Source organism: Herpailurus yagouaroundi, unplaced genomic scaffold (assembly GCF_014898765.1).
Source record: "Herpailurus yagouaroundi ecotype Mexico unplaced genomic scaffold, PumYag 28, whole genome shotgun sequence".
NCBI lineage: Eukaryota > Metazoa > Chordata > Mammalia > Carnivora > Felidae > Herpailurus > Herpailurus yagouaroundi.
The window spans coordinates 11,395,515-11,415,917 of NW_024412376.1; the positions used below are offsets into that span (position 1 = coordinate 11,395,515).

The window sequence follows — 20,403 nt, forward strand, 5'->3', positions numbered from 1 at the left end:
TTAACCGTATTCGAAATCAGAGGCACTACTAAAATACCTAATGAGTAAAATTAATTTTGATCATTTTTAAAGCTGCTTGGGTTTCTTTATGGTGGTCCTTGATACCTGTATTGGACACCTGAATGCTAGGTCTGTTAAAAGTGTGGGGAAGCTACCAGGCTGCACTTTCATTGAATTCACTGATAACATTGAAGCAATTGAAAGAAAACTTCCATCAGAATCTATATTCAGGTGCTCTGCCTTCCTGTTAATAGATGAACTATCCAGGCACCCATCAAAAGGGAATCCCTTCCCCTGTGCACCAGATTCCATCCCTTCTCTCCAACTGCAGTGCTAAGAAGAGTACCTTCCTCTTGTAATTCATTAAATTTTCACTCTTGGGGCGCCTGGGTGGCTCGGTCAGTTAAGCGTCCGACTTCAGCTCAGGTCATGATCTCACAGTCCGTGAGTTTGAGCCCCGTGTCGGGCTCTGTGCTGATAGCTCAGAACCTGGAGCCTGCTTCGGATTCTGTGACTCCTTCTCTCTCTGCCCCTCCGCGTCTCTCTCTCAAAAATAAATAAACATTAAAAAAAATTAAAAAAATTTTTTCACTCTCCATTGGATTATTCCCATTGACATAAAAACTGGATGTTATTTATTGTTTTAATAAACACTTCCTTTGACACCATTTTCTCATCCAGCTACAACCCCATTTCTCTGTACTTCTTGAAGGCAAAATCCCTCAAGAGTTCTGTAAACTCACTCTCAAGTTCCCCTCTCAATCTATCATAAACCTTCTATAGTCAAGCCTTCACATCTACAGTTTCATAAAACTGTTCTTGTCAAAGTCTCCATTGATCTTAGTCAATTTTCGACCCTCGTCTGACTTGATCCTTCAGCAGCCTTTGACCCAGTAGATCACTCCCTCCTCAACACACTTTCGCTTGTGTTCCAGGTAACCGCACCTCTCTTAGTTTTCTTCTAAACTCCCTGGGGGCACCACCTCACCTTCCTTTGCTGGTTATTCCCCTTCTCAACCTGCTAGGATTAGAATGCCCCAAAGCTTTGTCTTTAGTCTTCTCTTTCTTTTCTACATTCACCTTGTTTCATAGCTTTAACTTTCACCTATAGACCTATAACTCTCATTTGGCATGTACAGCCTGAACCTTTTTCATGCCTTACTGCTAACTAGGCATCCCAAATACAACATATCCAAATTGACCTCCTTACACCCCCCTCAAAACCCCACTCTGCCTACAGATTTCTCCGTTTCAGCTAATGGCAACTATATGGTTCCAGTACCTTGATCCAAAAGCTTGATGTTGATGTCTTTATTTCTCTCACATCCCATATCTGGTCTGTCGGGAAATCGTGTTGAAATCTCCAAAATATTTTCAGAATCTGAACACTTCTCATCATCTCCACAGCTTACTCCTCCGATTCCAGTTACGATCATGTCTGGTCTCGCTCAGTAGTTCCCAAACTTTGCTGCACATTGGACTCACCCAAGGATCTTTAAAACATGACTGGCTCTACCCCTTGATATTTAATTTGGTATGGTATGTGATCTGGGCACTGGAATATTTCACTACTCTCTAGGTGATTCTAATACGCAGCCAAGCTTGGGAATCTCCAGTGTAAATATGATAATAGCCACCAGGCCCTGGATTTAGTTTACACCACCCTAGCGGGCTCATCCTCGAACTATCTCCCACCGAGGTTCCAGCCCAGCCTCCCTGGAGGAGGCGGACCCTGGGCTCAAGTACCCTTATTTAGAGACATCCCCAGTCACACTCTCATTTTCCTGCCACCTATGCAAAAGACACCAAGTGACTGCCAAAAAGTTAGAGAGTAAGGGTAGGCTAGCTTAAAAACGCAATAGATAAAACGGAGCCTCTGTAAATAAGCCTGGCGTAGCCTCTGTACATAAGCACTGTCCGGCCGCTCTACTGTCCATCCAGGTCGAGCTTTCTAGCGCCCATGCGCTCCTCGGCGTTTAGAGGATCCCATTCTACAGCCTTTAGATCCGAGGCAGAAGCAGCTTGGGCTAGAGATTCTCTCCGCCTCCTGCAGCTGCGCGAGCCGCCGCTGGGGGGCGGGGCGGGCCTCTGCGCGCGCCGTCTTCTGGGAACAGCTTTACGATATGTTGACCGTCGTTTTACGACAGGCTGGGGTTGCTTTGTGGCTGTCAACTTTGCCTGAGGTCTGAGTTGTTAGCCACGGCGTGTGTGGTAGCAGCTACGACTACCGCGGAGAAATGAGGCAGAAGCGGAAAGGTGCGGAAGGGAGGGAGAAGCGGGTGGGTTTGCGGGGTAGTAGGGGAGGGGCGAACACCTTGGCGGTCAGGTGCTGAAAGCAGTTTTTCCCGCGGGAATCCTCTGCCTCAGCCAGTCGCTCTGCCACCTTAGGGTCAGTCTGTGTGTCGGCTCCAGTCCTCTGTCTTCTCGTTTTACATATTGTGCATTTTAAGCTAGCCTGCCGTTACTCTGTTCTTTTTTGGCAGTCACTTGGTGTCTTTTGCATAGATGGCAGGAAAAGCTTTATTCCAAGGTATGCCTTACAAGGAGTCAACGTGGTTGGTCGATTTAACGTGCTCTCGGGTCTCTTAATTTGCTAACATTTTATGGTACGTTTAACCTGTTGTTTTAGTTAAAAAAAGAAAGAAAGAAAGAAAAAGAAAGAAAAACTCAGTCCTTGGTTGTGGGACAGTCATACAGTTCTTCCCGATTTATATTACCTCCTGAATTGGCCGGGAGCAATTCCGTCTTTCGTTTTCAACAGGATGGAGTCAAATTTCAAGTATTTTCTCACAAGTTCTAAACTTGTCTCTGTACATTCAGTTAAGCAGTCTAATAATGATTGGTGGTTGTCATAGTAAAAGCTATTTATTGAGCCTTTGTTAATAATTCTGAAGTTGGTATCATTTCCCCTTTACGGAAGAAGCAGCTGAGATTCAGAGTTAAGTAACGTTCCCAGTCCAAAATTATACATAGGAATTGGAACTGATGGTCAGGATGTCTGTGTGCACCCCAAAAAAACCACAATTTTTTTTGTTTGTTTGTTTAAATCTTTATCACTATGGCTTTGGGCATCAACTGCCATTTCTGGGAACAACAGTTCCAAATGTCCAGGTTACCTTCAATTGTCCTGTGGCATCAAACTACATGTCCCAAATCTTCTTCCTCTGCCTTGCTCCTCTGCCTGTCAGGCCAGACTGCTTTACACTCTTCACCTGTCACTAAGTCCTGCCTCCTGAAATACTTTATTAGTTATCATTTTGGCCATCATCGTCCTAACCCACCTTCGTCAATAACTAGTATCCGACTAGTACTTTGGCTTTCCTATAATGTTATTTCAATTGATTCTTACAATAGTCTTGTCAAATATGTATTGTATTATCCCAATTTTGCAGGCAAGGAAATGGGGGTACAGAAGTCATTGATCTTCCCATTATCACATAACCAGTGAGTGTTGGAGGCTGGGAACAGGAACCTATTGTGCAAGTGTTTTTACTTTAAATCTTTGTGGGTTATTTTTTCATTGTTGCCTTTCTAGAGCCTTTTACTTAATATGTATTCTTTTCACCTTCTGAATCATTTTTGTATCATTTTCTTTGTATACTTATTTTTTTAAACACTGCTTTCCTCTTTTTACTGCCAGACTTGAGATTATATAATTATCCAGTCCATTTAAACGACTTGCCTAGTAGTCAGCGTACCCTGTACTATGTTTTTTACTGAGCCTTGTCAGAAAGGCTATATTCTAGTTAGGCAACACTCCTTCACACAAAGATAGGTAATTCCTATACCTGGCACTGTTCCTTCTGGATTGCCCTCTGTTTTGCTTGTCCACTTTTGCCCTTTCTTCAAAGACCCCCATGCCATTTCCCCCATAAAGCCTTTCCTTACTAATTTACTTCTCTAGTTAAGTTTTGACATACTCAAGAGCTATACAATTTGTTTTTAAAATCTTTATTTTTATGTCTTGAATCTCCTTTTCCTCTCCAAATTAATTATTACATAGTGTTTCAATATATTAAACAGGTGAAAGCCAAGCTACTTTGGCTTAATGAAGAAAGAAACCCTCCCTTTCCTTCCTCTCCTCCTTCTCCCCCTTCTTCCATCACCACCATCATCAATCTTCTATTACATGTCCTTGAAGTGCCTTTTTTGGCACTCTGGAGTGCTGAATTACATGATTTGGAAAGCATTTAGCCTTTGATTGTACATGGACTTTTTTTCTCACGTTGTGTTAGCTTTGCTTCATTAAATTAGAGGCAGCTTGGTACAGTGAAAAAAAAGCGTGGAAGTTGTGGAGAAAACACCTGGATTTGAGTCTTAACTATGCCATTTACAATGACATCTTAACTTCCCTTAATTTTTAACATCTGTAAAAGGGACTAACAATGTCCACCTTGTAGTGTTGTGTGGTTTCAAATGAGATAAAGTAAATGAAAGGGCTCCATAAATGCCAGGGCTTTCTCATCTGTAGTTTTTTCTGATGACTCCATCATCTTTGCACGTGCAACTAGCTTTCTCTACAGGCTAGAAGTATGTTTGCTGGCAGTTCCCAAGCTGCAGTCTCACAGCTTTTATCACTGGAGACTGGCAGTTTTTGCCTTGAGAAAAGAGCTCAGATTTGCCTGATCTGGAGAGGTGCCCATCCTTGCACCAATCAACCGTAATTGGGATGGGGTTAAGTAAAAACATGTCAGCTTCTGCTATTGCCTTTTAGATGAGAACAGAAGTGTCGGTTGCCAGGAGGTCGTGATGGTGAACAGACTATATCTTAAAGATGCATTAAGATCCCTGTACAAGTATAGAACTAACATCCTTTGTATTACAAAGTAGTATTGCATTGCTTTGTAATATTACTTCTGTGGATACCTGGATTTGAGTTTCACTGTTACCCCTTGGTAGCATTTTCACAAAACAAGCAAATATTTCTGTTCTACTGCATTCCATTCTGAGAGTAAGATGAAGTAATGCATCCAAAGGTAATTATAATTCTGGAGATAAAGGGAAGTTATTTTAACCACTTTGGTGCTTTCTCATGCAATTAGGTTCTGACATTTTTATAGTATATGTGCTTCTAGAATGAGCTTTTCCCATATATAGGTGAGGCCAGTTTTGTTTTAATTAAAGATACAAAAGATATGATCAAACTTTAAATAGTAGAGGTTGGTGTCTTGTAAACTTGAGCTATTCATCTGGGATGATTGGGAAAATTTTGGAAGGAAAAAATAATTACAAAAATCTTTACTGAGTAGTATGATTTTTAACATTGTTAAATATCTTTCCAGGAGATCTCAGCCCTGCTGAGCTAATGATGCTGACCATAGGAGATGTTATTAAACAACTAATTGAAGCCCACGAACAGGGGAAAGACATCGATCTAAATAAGTAAGTGGATTTATAAAAAAAAAAAAAAAAAAAAAAAAAAGGCAATCCTATTCTTAGGTCGTAGGCCTTTTTAATGAAATTCTCAAATACTTCTTGTTTTCTGTCTCATGTTTTAGTTTTTAGTTGAAAATTTAGCTTTCTACCCTGCCCTGTCACTCATTTATGGCAAAATTCTCTCATAGCCTAATAATATTAATAGCTCCTAATATTTATTGGATGCTTACTATCGTCCAATCACTGTTTGTAGTTCATTGTCTGTATTAACTCAGTCCTCTGAAAAACTGTGAGGTAGGTACTTATATCACCCTCATTTGACAGATGTGTAATCTGAGACAGATTACTGTTTTAGTAATCGGCAGAACTGAGATTTGGAATTAGATCGTCTGTCTCCAGAGCCCATGTTATCTTCTGTGCTGCATTACTTCACATCCTTGTTCTCTTCCTTCTGTCTTCAGAAGTAGCAGCAGCTGTCTCTCATGAAAATACTCCCTCTGAGGTCCATGATCTTTTCCTACTTTACAGCCTCTTTGACATGTTCATCTATTTCCTTTCCACAGTCACATTCAGTGTTGACTTTGCTACATCCTCAAATAAGAGTAGACCTTCATCTCTGCATCTTTTTTTTTTTCATTAGATATTCACTATATAGATCCGCTCTAATGAAAGAGTTTTCTCCCTGCTCTCAGGTGACTCACCAGTGATCTAATCACCACACACACATGACTTTTTTTTTAAAGACTATTTTCTGTTACTTGAGATACTTCAGTGTTTTTTCACTTCCTTGGAATATTGCACTTAATAAACTTTTGCTAAAGGAGTAAATAAGTAACTATCCTTTCTTGACTATGAGATTATAGTTTATTGATTTTTCTACCATGTGTTTAGAAGTTTCTTTTCTGTCTGTGTTGGCTATCCCCCTAATTATACAAGTATTTTATTTCTAGTGAACATTCCTACTTTTTGTTTATTTTTGTCAGTTTCTTTAATTTAGCACATCTAAAGTAAACGCTAACATCTTAAAACCAGCCCCTACGCAGATGTCCTCTTTGCCTGATTGTGTTAACTTTCACCCAGGCTTGACACTCTAGTGTCCTCTTCAAATTGTTTTCGTTAGGTCCAATTAGGATTTAACTTTACCTACTCTCTTCATCATGACTCTCCCTTTCATTTCCACTGCCAACTCCCTAACCATCTCTTTTTAAACTTAATTCTAGACTACTGCAGTAGCTAATACTTTCAGCCTCTTTTTATCCCTTACTGGGTTAATTGTTCCTTGTTTTATCTTTTATCATGTCATTTCCCTGTACAGAAACTTTCAGCATGTCCCCAGTGTTTATGGAATTAAGTGCAAATTCCTCAGCCCATTATGTAAAGTCTCTCCATCTGGCTTCAACTATCCCAACTTTTTAAATTTCTGTACCTTTACCCTGAAAATCTGCTTTCTGTCAGATCTACCCATATATTTTAAAATATGTGCATTCCTGCTTCACATAAGCCCACCTATTTGCTCTCAGTGGCATCACCATGTCTTTACTGCCTGTCTGAAGCCAACTCTTTTCTGTGCCTGTTTTCCATGACTGTCTCCCCAGCACACAGTGGGATCCTTTCTTGAGCTTTGAACACATTCATTATTGTATGTGTGTTGTATCACATAGGTTTTTATCACTTACACATTTATTTTTGTGCATGCCTGTCTGCAAACATGCCAACATAGGGCATGAAACAACTATGCCTTATACTTCCTGGCATACCAATTACTTAGGTTCAATCTACGAATCAGGTACTGGGTTAACAGTTCTTGAAAATGATGCAAACACCTCACAATAATTTTAGATGGACTAAAATCAGAAATTAAGGTGACTGTTAGGGTTTGCTAGCAGCAAAGAAACAAGAAACCAATTCAACTGTAGAGAAAAGCAAGGAATTATTAGTTGTACTAAAGGTTATTTCTAGGGATTAGGGATAGAGTTACAGTCAGGAAGGGATAAATGGATCCTCTGAAGTCCTGATCATTTTCTGTTTCTTGGAGTGTAGTAACACAAGTGTTTGCTTCCTAAATGTTAAAGTGTATTTATGTTTTATGTTCTGTTGTTTATAATATTTTAGAATACATTTTAAAACACTTTTAAAAATGTATGTACCTTATTTCCTGTTTGGTTCTGCATACCTTTCCTTTAAATTGTTTTTTGATTGTTTTTATTTTTGGTCTAAGACCATGGCTTACAACCAGGCATTCTCCCCCCCTCCCCCCACCATCCCAGGGGACATTTCTTAATGTCAGAAGACGTTTTTTAGTTGTTACAAAGGGAAGTGGGATGCTGGTGAGTAGAGGCCAGTGATGCTGCTAAACATCCTACAATATAGTGAACAGTCCCTTGCAACAGAATTACCCTGATCCTAGATGCTATGGTGTTAAGGTTGAGAAAAGGGTAGAATTCTATGAAGCTGGAGCACTAATTTGAATGAGACCTACCTTCTGTCACTATACTGGGACCCTTTCTGTAGTCATCTTGTTTTCTTTCTGGTACTCCAGGGTAAGAAGAGGTTATTGATGCATTTTCCTGATTTTCTTCTATTCTCCTGTTGTTCAACAAATGTTAAAGCCAGTGTTGTCACCTGGTGAAAGGATAGGGGGATGACAGGAGTTGATGGTGTTATTTATAGGTCATTCTTTTGGTAGATTGTCTTGAAATCTTATGATCTTGATAATGATGGATGCTTTACTTTCAGGGTGAAAACCAGGACAGCTGCTAAATATGGCCTTTCAGCACAGCCCCGCCTGGTAGATATCATTGCTGCAGTCCCACCTCAGTATCGAAAGGTTTTGGTCCCCAAGTTAAAGGCAAAACCCATCAGAACTGCCAGTGGGGTGAGTGGTTTGATTCACGAAACATTGGTTGTGTTTCTGCTCTGCCAGAAATCCTTGCCTCCGGGTAATATGCAGTTAGGTGAAAATGAAGGATTTGGTTTAATAAAATTCATATATTTTAACATGTGCTACAGTAGAGACCTGTGCAGAATGTTATGAGGGCATAGTGAGGAAAAACATTTATTGTGCTTAAAGGAGTAGATGATGTTTTTATGTCCTTAAAAGTATAAATTGAGGCTTGGTGACTGTCACAATATGATAAATATTATTGGCCATTTTAAGCTCATGGCTTTCAATACAATAGATACTTGTAAAAGTTACTTTATTTTTTAATGCTTTTATTTATTTTTGAGACAGAGACAGAGCATGAGCAGGGGAGGGGCAGAGAGAGGGGGAGACACAGAATCTGAAGTGGGCTCCAGGCTCTGAGCTGTCAGCACAGAGCCAGACGCGGGGCTCGAACTCATGGAGTGTGAGATCATGACCTGGGCTGAAGTTGGATGCTCAACCGACTGAGCCACCCAGGCACCCCTGTAGAAGTTACTTTTAAAAGGTAGTTAATGAGGGCACCTGGGTAGCTCAGTCGGTTAAGTGTCCAACTCTTGATATTGGCTCAGGTCATAATTTCATGGTTTGTGAGATTGAGCACCGCGTTGGGCTCTGTGCTGGCAGCATGGAACCTGCTTGGAATTCTCTCTCCCTCTTTCTTTGCCCCTCCCCTGCTCGTGCTCTCTCGCTCTCAAAATAAACTTTGAAAGATAAATAAATATAAAAGATAGTTAATGGTGCACAGTCATTCTATATATGGTATTTGTGAAGCAACTAACATAATTGGGAGCTCTATGGAAATCTAGAGGAAAAGGTGGCCTGGTAGTAAAAGAGACTAGGGAAAGCCCAAGAGAAAGCATGGCATTTGCTTGGCATATAAATAGTGCTCATATAAACAGAGAAGAGCAGTCTTGAGTAATGGTAGCAAGGGCACAGGGAACTAAGGCGCAGATAGAGACGTTATAAGAGGTATGGTATGTGCAGGGAACAATGAGTACCTCAGACTGACTAGAGTTGATAATTCATTTGAGAAAGCAGCAGGACATTAGGTTGAAGAGTTAGTTTGGGATCAACTTATAAAAGATCTTAAATGTCCTGCAAAGAAGCTGGATAATAAGAAACTATTAAAGATATTTGAGAAGGAGAGTGATATATGAACAAAACAGATTTTCAGAAAATTTTGTCACAAGATGTAGAGTAGCTTGGAGCCAAAAAGACCATTTAAGATACTCTTGGTTTAATCTAGGTGTGAAATGTGTTAAGAGCTGGAATTAGGGTAGGGGCTGTAGGATACAAAGAATAAGTGTGAAAGATACGATTTGGACCCTCTTAAACAAAATTGAATTGTGTGTTCCTGATATGATCATAGAACTTCAGTCTGTTATTTGGATGGGAGTATTATACTTGTAGTAATTACAGTTTATGTTGACTTATTTGGTGGCCATATCTCCTGGATTGTATTACATTTGTGGCTAATTAAACCCTAAAATTTTATACACAATGTATCACCAATCCTGGTCTCTTCTCCTTTGTACTTCAGTGTTTTTGTTTTATTTATTCATACCTGGTGTAAAGGGTTCTTTAAGAAAAACTAATATAGTTGAACAACGTGGGTTTGAACTGCATGGGTCCACTTAATAGGCAGATTTTTTCCAACGTATATAGTACTGTAAATGTATTTTCTTTATGGTTTTCTTGATATTTTCTTTTTTCTAGCTTATTTTATTGTAAGAATATAGCATATAATACATATACAAAATATGTATTAATAGACAGTTTCTTTTACCAGTAAGGCTTCTAATCAACAGTAGACTATTCAAGTAGTTAAGTGTTGGGGGAGTCAAAAGTTATATGCAAATTTTCAACTGAGTTGAGGTGTTATTGCCCCTAACTCCTGCTTTGTTCAAGGGTCAACTATAGTTTCAAACCCTTCACCTCTCATTTTTCCCTTCAGCTCAACCACTTTTAACTCTTAGCTGATTTCTTGGCATTTACTTCCATATCCCTAAATAACACACTTTATAGATAAGTCTTCTATTCTTAGCTTTCAGCATTAGGTATGAGCTTGCTGCTGTGCAAGACAAAGATTTAGCAACCTTTCAACCTGACTGATAAACCTGGCTTCCATGACCCCATTCTCTGTCCTTCTCCCCCTACCTCTGATTATTTCTTTCTTTGAGATATATTCTTGTCCTGCTTGCCTCTGAAAATTGATGTTTTCTGTGGACCTGGCTCCACTGTTTTTAGTACTGTACATGCTCTTTCTTGTGTTCTCATCCATTGACATTTCTAAGTATTGTTATGTGCTGACTTCCAGCTCTGACCTCTCCCTAAGCTTCAGGCTCATGTCAAATGGCCTATCAAACATTTCTCTTTTGACTGCCTGGATACCCTCAAGTATAACATAACCAAAACTAACTTCGAAATTGCTCATTCATCTTTCTCGTCCATCTTAGTTCATGGTACCTCCATCCACTCAGTTTCCAAAAGATGTGAAATGTATTGTCCATTCCACAACCACTAGTAGGAATGTTTTTGCCTCCATCCTTTTTTTTTTTTTCTTAATGTTTATTTTTGAGAAGGAGGGAGAGAGAGAGCAGATGGGAGGGGCAGAGAGAGAGGGAGACAGAATCCTAAGCAGGCTCCATGCTGTCAGCACAGAGCCTCTTGGAGGACTCAAACTCATGAACTGTGAGATCATGACCTGAACCAAAACCAAGAGTCGGATGCTTAACTGACTGAGCCACCCAGGCACCCCTGGCCTTCATTATTTCTTATTTAGACTATTCAGTCATTTCCTAACTAGTATATTTTGTCAAGGGTGGATTTGGTGCAGGTAAGACAATATCATCAGAGTGAGCTGTTAAAAATATCAGAAGTACAGGGGAAGGTTGGAAGATGTCAGAGCAGGAGGACCCTCGACTCACCTCGTTCCACAAATACAAGTAGATTACTATCAAATCATCCCAAGTACCTCAGAAATTGACCTGAAGAATTGCAAAACAAGCTATACAACTAAAGGTAGAGAAGAAGCCACACCGAAGAAGGTAAGAAGTGCGGAGATGCATTTTGGGAGATAAATAGATCATGGCCACTGTGGTGGGGAGGGAGCTGCAGTCACAGAGAAAGGCAAGAGACAGAGTAACACTGTCACACAGGGAAGCCTGCAGGGAAGACAAATCCCCATAGCAATAGTCTTGGAAAGTGAGAGGGGCTGAATTTTGGGAGTTGTTACAACCAGCAGGACTTAAACCCTGGAATTTTAAAAGTCAGTGGGCTTGGCTGGGATAGAGCCCAGAAGGCATTGCATTGCTCCTAGAAGGCAGGCAAACAACCTGTGATGTACAGCATGGAAACAGCAATATCAAGAGTGCGTGGAGGCACACAGTGGGGAGGTTGTTTGCTCATCTTGGAGCATATCCCAGAGAGGCAGAGTTCAAGGAGAAACCCCTCCAGGAACAAAGGAACTGGCCAGTGCCATTTCCTTCCCCCATCCCTCAGCATAAGCATAGGGCCACCTGCAGCAACCAGCACAGTGCCCATACTCGCCACCTAACTTGTTTACACCAAGCTCCACCTCCCTGGACTCCATGGGAACTGTCCTTCCCAGCCTTGCTTGCCTCAGTCCTGGCATGACCAGTCCCTTCCCCCAGGAGACTGGCTCATACTCCTGCTTATACTGTGTCTCCTGACTTGGGACTTTTGTGGAGCCTCTGTTCTGGCAGCAATGGCAACAGGTCTCATTTCACAAGCAGACCAGAGTATACCTAGTTAAAACATGCCACATTCGCTTTCCGGGGATTCCCAATATCCTGGCAGGTGGACTCCGCTTCTTCACAGGCAGCCTCTGGTCGCGGCGTACCAAGTTCCCCAGTCCTTCGTGCCACAGGACCCCAGGCTCCTGGGCTGCTGCTCTGGCCCATTCGCCTCTACCGTCAACAGACTGATGGCCAAACTTGAAGAACTCGATTTGACCGGCGCCAAACAGAACACCAGAGTATGGCTCATCAAGTTTCCCTAAATACTTGTCCCAGCAATGGGCCGAAGCCTCTGAAAGAGGTAAAGTTGGGAAACTGCGGATTGCTAAGAATCAAGGAAGGACTGAGGTGTCATTTACTTTGAATGAGGCTCTTGCAAATAGTCACAATATTGGCAGAAAACCAGCTTTTGTCAGCACTCCTAGAGAACATCCATTTGTCTTACAAAGTGTTGGAGGACAGACCTTAACAGTCTTTAGTGAGAGGCTCATCAAATAAACTTTCATTGGAAGGAATAGTCGTACAAAGAGCTGAATGCCAACCTGCTGCCAGTGAAAACTACAGGAGATTAAAGAGATTGCAAATAGGGGCGCCTGGGTGGCGCAGTCGGTTAAGCGTCCGACTTCAGCCAGGTCACGATCTCACGGTCCGTGAGTTCGAGCCCCACGTCAGGCTCTAGGCTGATGGCTCGGAGCCTGGAGCCTGTTTCCGATTCTGTGTCTCCCTCTCTCTCTGCCCCTCCCCCGTTCATGCTCTGTCTCTCTCTGTCCCAAAAATAAATAAACGTTGAAAAAAAAAATTTAAAATAAATAAATAAATAAAAAAATAAAGAGATTGCAAATAGAAGAATCTTCCAAACCTGTAAGGCTATCACAACTGGACAAAGTTGTGACAACGAATTATAAACCTGTTGCTAATCATCAATACAATATTGAATATGAAAGGAAAAAGAAAGATGGAAAACGAGCTCAAGCTGATAAACAACATGTTTTAGACATGCTATTTTCAGCATTTGAGAAACATCAGTATTACAATCGTAAGGATTTGGTGGACATCACAAAACAACTTGTGGGGTACCTAAAGGAAATCTTGAAAGAAATTGGTGTTCAGAATGTAAAAGGAATCCACAAAAACACATGGGAGCTGAAGCCAGAGTATAGACAGTATCAAAGAGATGAAAAGAGCGATTAAGAAGACTCTCAGCCAACATGCTAACAGAACAACTAAAAAGTGATGTGCTAAGGAAACACCATTGATATCAAATACTTGAGTTCCATCTGTTATAGGGGTAAAATGACTGGAAATTTAATTTCCCTACATTTTTTAAACAACAATTCTTGTTACTTAAGTGTTTTTTGATGAAAAAAATTATAGGCCTGTGTTAAACTAGATTATTCAGGAGCGGGTGTGGGGTTGGGGAGGTTAAGAAGGTTTTTCTTTTTTAAATATTGACTCTTAAAATGTAAAATTAGGAAATGATTTCTAAATGAGGACTCTCTGTCCTTATCTCCACAGAGTTGAGGTAATGCAAATCCAAAGTGAATGGTAAAGCAAGAAAAAGTACTACAGAAAGTCTTAAAAGGAATAAAAAGCCAAAATTCCTTTTTCTGGAAAAAAAAAACAAAACATGCACCACATTCAGGTCAGGGACCAAACACTGTTCACAAAAGGCAAAGAGAGCCTCTGCAGACAGTTGGCCTGAAGTATAGAGTAGCCAGGACAAAATAACACCAAATGCAGCACATTTTGGAGACGTTCCCAGAAGCACCTGGCCCTGGGGAACAGTGGACTCTACACAGCAGTGCAGTACAGGACCTCATCTTCGTAAGGCCATCACCCTTACGAACAGGAGATGTAGCTGACTTACCTAACATACAGAAAGAGGCACAGACTTAGACAAAATGAGAAGACAGAGAAATTTATCCCAAATGAACAGGACAAGGCCATGGCCAGAGATCTAAGCAAAACAAATATGAGTAACACACCTAAAGCAATGATTGTAATGATACTCACTGGACTTGAGAAAAGACTGGAAGACATGAGTGAGATATTTAACACAGATTTCAGGAATAACATAGCAGAGATAAAGGGCTCAATAAATGAGAAACATGCTGGATGGAATGAACAGCAGGCTGGAAGAAGCAGAGGAACAGATTAATGACCTACAAGACAAAATAATGGAAAGTAATCAAGCTGAACAAAAGAGAGGGAAAAAAATTATGCAAAATTGGAATAGACTTAAGGAACTCAGTGACTCCATCAAACATAATAACTAACATTCATATTATAGGAGGCTCAGAAAAAGAAGAGAAAGGGGAGGCAGAGCATTTATTTAAAGAAACAATAGCTGAAAACTTCCCTAATTTGGGGCAGGAAACAGGTATCTACATCCAGGAGGCACAGAGAACCCGCAACAAAAGCAGATCTGAGACAAGACACTGTAATTAAAATTAAAATTAAAAAAGTAATGGTTAAAAAAAAAATCTTAAAAGCAGCAACAGAAAACACAGTTATATACAAGGGAAACCTGTAAGGCTTTCAGATTTTTCAGCAGTAATCTTGCAAGCCAGAAGGGAGTGGCATGATATTCCAAGTGCTGAATAGGAAGAATCTGCAGCCAAAAATACCCTATGCAGTAAGACTGTCATTCAGAATAGAAGAAGACTGGATAAAGAGTTTCTCAAACAAAAACTAAAGGAGTTTGTGACCACTAAACTAGCCTTAAAAGAAACATTCAAGAGGACTCTTGGAGTGGAAAGAAAAGACCAAAAGTGGCAGTATATAGGTAAGAAACACAAAAGCAGTAACAATGAATATTTCTCTCAAAAATCAGTTAAGGAACTCACAAATAAAAGGATATAAATATTCACCATATATCTAAAACGTGTAGAGAAGAGGAGTAAAGAATGGAATCAAACTAAAACCACCATCAACTTAATATAGACTGCTATATGCTGTAGATGTTACATACAAACCTAATGGTAACCAGAAATCAAAAGTTACTAATAGATATGCAAAGGATAAAGAGAAAGGAATCCAAATGTATATCACTAAAGAAAACTAGCAAACCATGAAAGAGAAAAAAGAAAGGATCAGAAAAAAACTTCAGGAACAACCACAAAACAAGTAATAAAATGGCTATTAATACATATCCATCAATAATCACTTTGAATATAAATGGACTAAATGTTCCAATCAAAAGACATATGGTGACAGAATGGATTAAAAAACAAGACTCACCTACACGCTGCTTACAGGAGATTCATTATAGACCTAAAGACACCTGCAGACTGAAAGTGAGGGGATGCAGAAACATCTATCATACAAATGGATGTCAAAGGAAAGCCAGAGTAACAGTATTTGTAGAAAGAAAGAAAGGAAAGAAAGAAAGAAAGAAAGAAAGAAAAAAAATAAAGAGAAATAAAAAATAAGTTTACATGGAATATACTCCAGAATAGTTCACATGTTAGGCCAAAAAGCAAGCCTCAACAAATTCAAGAAGATTGAAGACCTGCCATGCATCTTTTTTGACCATAATGGTGTGAAACTAGAAATCAACCACAAGAAAAAAATCTGGAAAGACCACAAATACATGGAGGTTATATAACGTGCTAAACAATGAATAAATGGACCAACCAGGAAGTAAAAGAAAAAATAAAACATACATGAACACAAAAATGAAAACACAATGATCCAAAACCTTTAGGATGCAGCAAAAGCAGTTCTAAGAGGGAAGTTTATAGTAATACAGACCTACCTCAAGAAGCAAGAAAAATCTCAAAATAACCACCTAAACTTACACCAAAAGAGCTAGAAAAAGAACAACAAATGAAACCTAGAACAAACAGAAGGACAGAAATAATAAAGATTAGAACAGAAATAAATGATATAGAAACTAAGAAAACAAACAGATTAATGAAACCAGCAGCTGGTTCTTTGGGGGAAAAAAATCAGTAAAATTGATAAACTTCTAGCCAGACTTATCAAGGAAAAACAGGAGAAAGGAATCAAAATCACAAATGAGAGAGGAGAAATAACAAAGCAACAGAAATTCAATTATATGAGAATATTATGAAGAACTATATGCCCACAAATTGGACAGCCTACAAGAAATAAATTCCTAGAGACATATAAACTACCAAAACTGAAATAGGAAGAAATTTGCATAGACCTATTACCAGCAAAGAAATTGAGTCAGTAATAAAAAATCTCCTGACAAACAAAAGTCTAGGACCAGAAGCCTTCATAGGCAAACCAAACATTTAAAGAAGAGTTAATAGCTATTCTTCTCCAACTATTTCAAAAAACAAAAGGGAAGGAAAACTCCCAAGTCTAGTCTATGAGATCAATTTTACCCTGATACCAAAACCAGATAAAGACACCACTAAAAAAGAGATCTATAGGCCAATATTCCTGATGAACATAGATGCAAAAATCTTCAACAAAATACTAGCAAACCAAATCCAACAATATATTAAAAATCATTCACCATGATTAAGTGGGATTTATTCCTGGATTTCAAGGGTGATTCAGTGTTTGCAAATCAACACGATACATCACATCAATAGAGAAAGGAAAAGAACCATGTGATCATTTCTGTAAACCCAGAAAAAGCATTTGACAAAATACAACATCCATTCATGATAAAAGCCCTTAACAAAGTAGGTTTAGAGAGAACATACCTCAACATAATAAAGGCCATATAGGAAAAACCCACAGCTAACATTCATCTTTAATGAGGAAAAACTGAGAGATTCCCCTAAAGTAAGGAACAAAATAAGGATGTAGTCTCTTATTCAGCATAGTACTAGAAGACCTAGCAGCAGCAATCATACAACAAAAAGAAAGGCAAGGCATCCAAATCAGTAAGGAAGAAGTAAAACTTTCACTATTTGCAGATGACGTGATACTCTACGTAGAAAACCCAAAAGGCCACCGAAAAACTGCTAGAACTGATAAACAAATTTGTTAAAGTTGCAAGATACAAATATGGTGCATTTTTATACACCAATAATGAAGCATCAGAAAGTGAAATTAAGAAAACAATCCCACTTACAATGACGCCAAAAATAATAAAATACCTAGAAATGAACCTAACCAAAGAGATGAAAGATCTATACGCTGAAAACTGTAAAACACTGATGAAAGAAATTGAAGGTGACAGAAAGGAAAGACATTCCATGGTCATGGATTAGAAGAATAAATATTGTTAAAATCTCTATACACCTAAAACAATGTACGCATTTAATGTAGTCCCTATGAAAATACCAATAACATTTTTCTCAGAAATAGAACAAACGATCCTAAAATTTGTATGTAATCACTAAAGACCCCAAATAGCCGAAACAGTCTTGGAAAAGAAAAGCAAAGCTGGAGGCATCACAGTTCCAGATTTCAAGTTGCATTACAAAGCTGTAGTAATCAAAACAGCATGATACTGGCACAAAAATAGACATGTAGATCAATGGAACAGAATAGGAAACCCAGAAATAAACCCACAACTGTATGGTCAATTAATGTTTGATAGGACAGGAGAGAATATCCACTGGGTGAAAGTCTCTTGAAGAAATGGTGTTGGGAAAACTGGACCACTTACACCATACACAAAAATAAATTCAGAATGGATTAAAGACCTAAATGTGAGACCTGAAACCATAAAAATCCTAGAAGAGAACACCGGCAGCAACTTCTTTGACATCGCCCGTAGCAACTTTTTTCTAGTCTCCTGAGACAAGGAAAACAAAGGCAAGAATAAACTGTTGTGGCTACAACAAAATTAAAAGCTTCTGCACATGAAAGGAAACAGTCAACAAAACTAAGAGGCAACCTGCTGAATGGGAGAAGATATTTACTAATGGCATATCCGATGAAGGGTTAGTATCCAAAATATATATAGAACTGGTAAAACTCAACACCCAAAAAACAAATAATCCAATTAAAAATGGGCAGAAGACATGAACAGACATTTCTCTAAAGAAGACATTCAGATAGCCAACAGATGCATGAAAGGATGCTCATCATCACTTATTAGGGAAATGCAAATCAAAACTACAATGAGTTATCTCCTCACACCAGTTAGAATGGCTATAATCAACAACACAAATAGCAGGTGTTGGCAAGGATGTGGAGAAAAACAAACCCTTTTGTACTGCTAGTGGAAATACAAACTGGTGTAGCCACTGTGGGAAATAGTAGGGAGGTTCCTCAAAAATTTAAAAATGGAACTACCCCATGATCTAGGAATCACACTACTGGGTATTTACCCAAAGAATACAAAAACACTAATTCAAAAGGGTACATGCACCCCTTGTTTATTGCAGCATTATTTACAATAGCCAAATTGTGAAAGCAGCCCAAGTGTCTATTGATCAATGAGTGGATAGAGATATGGTGTGTGTACGCGCGCACACATGCATGCTGAAATATTATTCAGCCATAAAAAATGAGAAATCTTGCCATTTGCAACAACATGGATGGAGCTAGAGAGTATAATGCTAAGTGAAATAAGAAAAAAATACCATATGATTTCGTATGTGGAATTTAAGAAACAAATGAGCAAAGGGAAAAAAGAGAGATACAAATGAAGAAACTGACTTTAAGTATACAGTACAAACTGATCGTTACCGGAGGGAAGGGGTTTGGGGGGATGCGTTAAATAGGTGATGAGGATTAAGGAGTGCATTTGTGACAAGCACTGGATGATGAATAGAATTGTTGAATCACCATATCGTATACCTGAAACTAATACAGCACTGGATGTTAACTAACTGGAATTAAAATAAAAATTTTTAAAAAATTAAAAATATAAAAGTATCAGAGGTACATATACAGCTGACTGTCATTCCCTGTCTGCTATGCATCCTATCCTTCATGCTTTTATTCCTGCCATTACTCTGGTGGTGATTTTTTACTTTTTTTAACAGCAGTTTTAGGTTTACCTAAAAAATGAGCAGAAAGTACACAGGGTTCCCATATACTTCCTTTCCTCCCTTCCCAGGTTGCCCTTGCATTGATTTGGTACATTTGTTATAATTGATAAACCAGTATTACTACCTTGTTATTAAATGAAGCCTATAGTTTATATTAGGGTCACTTATAGTGGTGTGTATTCTTTGGGTTTTAGAAAATGCATAATGTCATGTATCCACCATTACAGGATCATATGGAATATTTACCCTGCCCTAAAGCTCCCCTATTCATCCTTTACTGTGTTCCAAACTTCTGGCAACCACTGATTTATTTACTGTCTATAGTTTTACCTTTTCCATAATGTCATGTAGTTGGAATCAAACAGTATGCATAGCCTTTTCGGATTGCCTTCTTTCACTTAGCAATATGCATTTAAAGCTATGCCATGTCTTTTTAGTGGCTTGATACAGGTCATTTCCTTTTAGAAGTGCACAATATTCCACTGTCTTTACCACAGTTTATCCATTCTCCTGTTGAAGGACATCTAGGTTACTTCTAAATTTTGACAGTTACGAACAATGCTGCTATAAACATTGTCTGAAGAGTTTTGTGTACACCTAAGTTTTCCACTCATTTGGGTAAATACCTAGAAGCATGATTTCTGGATCATACAGTGAGACTAGGTTGAGCTTTGTGAAATTGCCAAACTGTCTTCCAAAGTGGCTGTACCATTTTGCATTCCCACCAACAATGAGAGTTCCTGTTTCTCCGCATGCTTGCTAGCATTTGGTGTTGTGAGTGTTCTGGACTTTGGCCATTCTGATAGGTGTGTGGTAAGTAGTATTTCATTCTAGTTTGCAATCCCCAGATGACATATATTGAGTATCTTTTGTATTCTCATTTGTCATTGGTATATCTTATTTGATGAGGTGTCTGTTTGGATCTTTTGCTCTATTCCTATTGGGTTGTTTTCCTATTCTAAAACTGTAAGAGTTCTTTGTATATTTATGATACATATCTTTTATCAGACATGTTTTGCATATGTTTTCTCTAAGTATGGGTCTTTTCATTCTCTTAAGAGTTTCTCAGAGCAGAACTTCCAAATTTTAATGTAGTCCAACTTACTAATTTTTTCTTTCATGGATCTTTCTTTTGGTGTTGATCTAAAAACTCATTGTAAAACCCAAGGTGACCTAGATTTTCTCCTGTATTATCTTCTAGAAGTTTTATAGTTTTGACTTTACATGTAGGTCTGTGATCCATTTTGAGTTTGTATTTGAGTTTTTGTGTTTGTTTTGCTTAGAATGCCATGATTATTCCTCCTCCTCCTCCTCCTCTTCCTCCTCCTCCCCCTCTTCCTCCCCCTCCTCCTCTTCCTCCTCCTCCCCTTCTTCTTCTTCTTCTTCTTCTTCTTCTTCTTCTTCTTCTTCTTCTTCT

The 20,403-nt window shown here is 39.0% G+C and overlaps 2 protein-coding genes and 1 pseudogene across 5 annotated transcripts in view; 2 read left to right on the forward strand and 1 right to left on the reverse strand.

The window, feature by feature from the left end:
• NUGGC (nuclear GTPase, germinal center associated) overlaps positions 1–2,032 on the reverse strand; it is a 56,534-nt gene extending 54,502 nt beyond the window's left edge. For 3 of the 4 annotated variants that reach the window (XM_040465638.1, XM_040465441.1, XM_040465305.1), the window contains exon 1: positions 1,283–2,029. The gene's annotated coding sequence lies outside the window, so the exon portion shown is untranslated. Of the gene's footprint in view, positions 1–1,282 lie in introns of all 4 variants that reach the window. The other variant, XM_040465728.1, reaches the window with a different exon arrangement.
• Positions 2,033–2,141: 109 nt separating this feature from the next.
• Positions 2,142–20,403, forward strand: part of ELP3 (elongator acetyltransferase complex subunit 3) — a 107,119-nt gene continuing 88,857 nt past the window's right edge. Inside the window, exons 1-3 of the mRNA XM_040465930.1 lie at positions 2,142–2,256; positions 5,283–5,382; positions 8,113–8,251. Of these exons, the coding sequence (XP_040321864.1) occupies positions 2,238–2,256; positions 5,283–5,382; positions 8,113–8,251 (258 nt within the window). The 5' untranslated portion in view covers positions 2,142–2,237. The remainder of the gene's footprint in view (positions 2,257–5,282; positions 5,383–8,112; positions 8,252–20,403) is intronic.
• Positions 10,997–13,678, forward strand: LOC121023843 (general transcription factor IIF subunit 2-like; annotated as a pseudogene).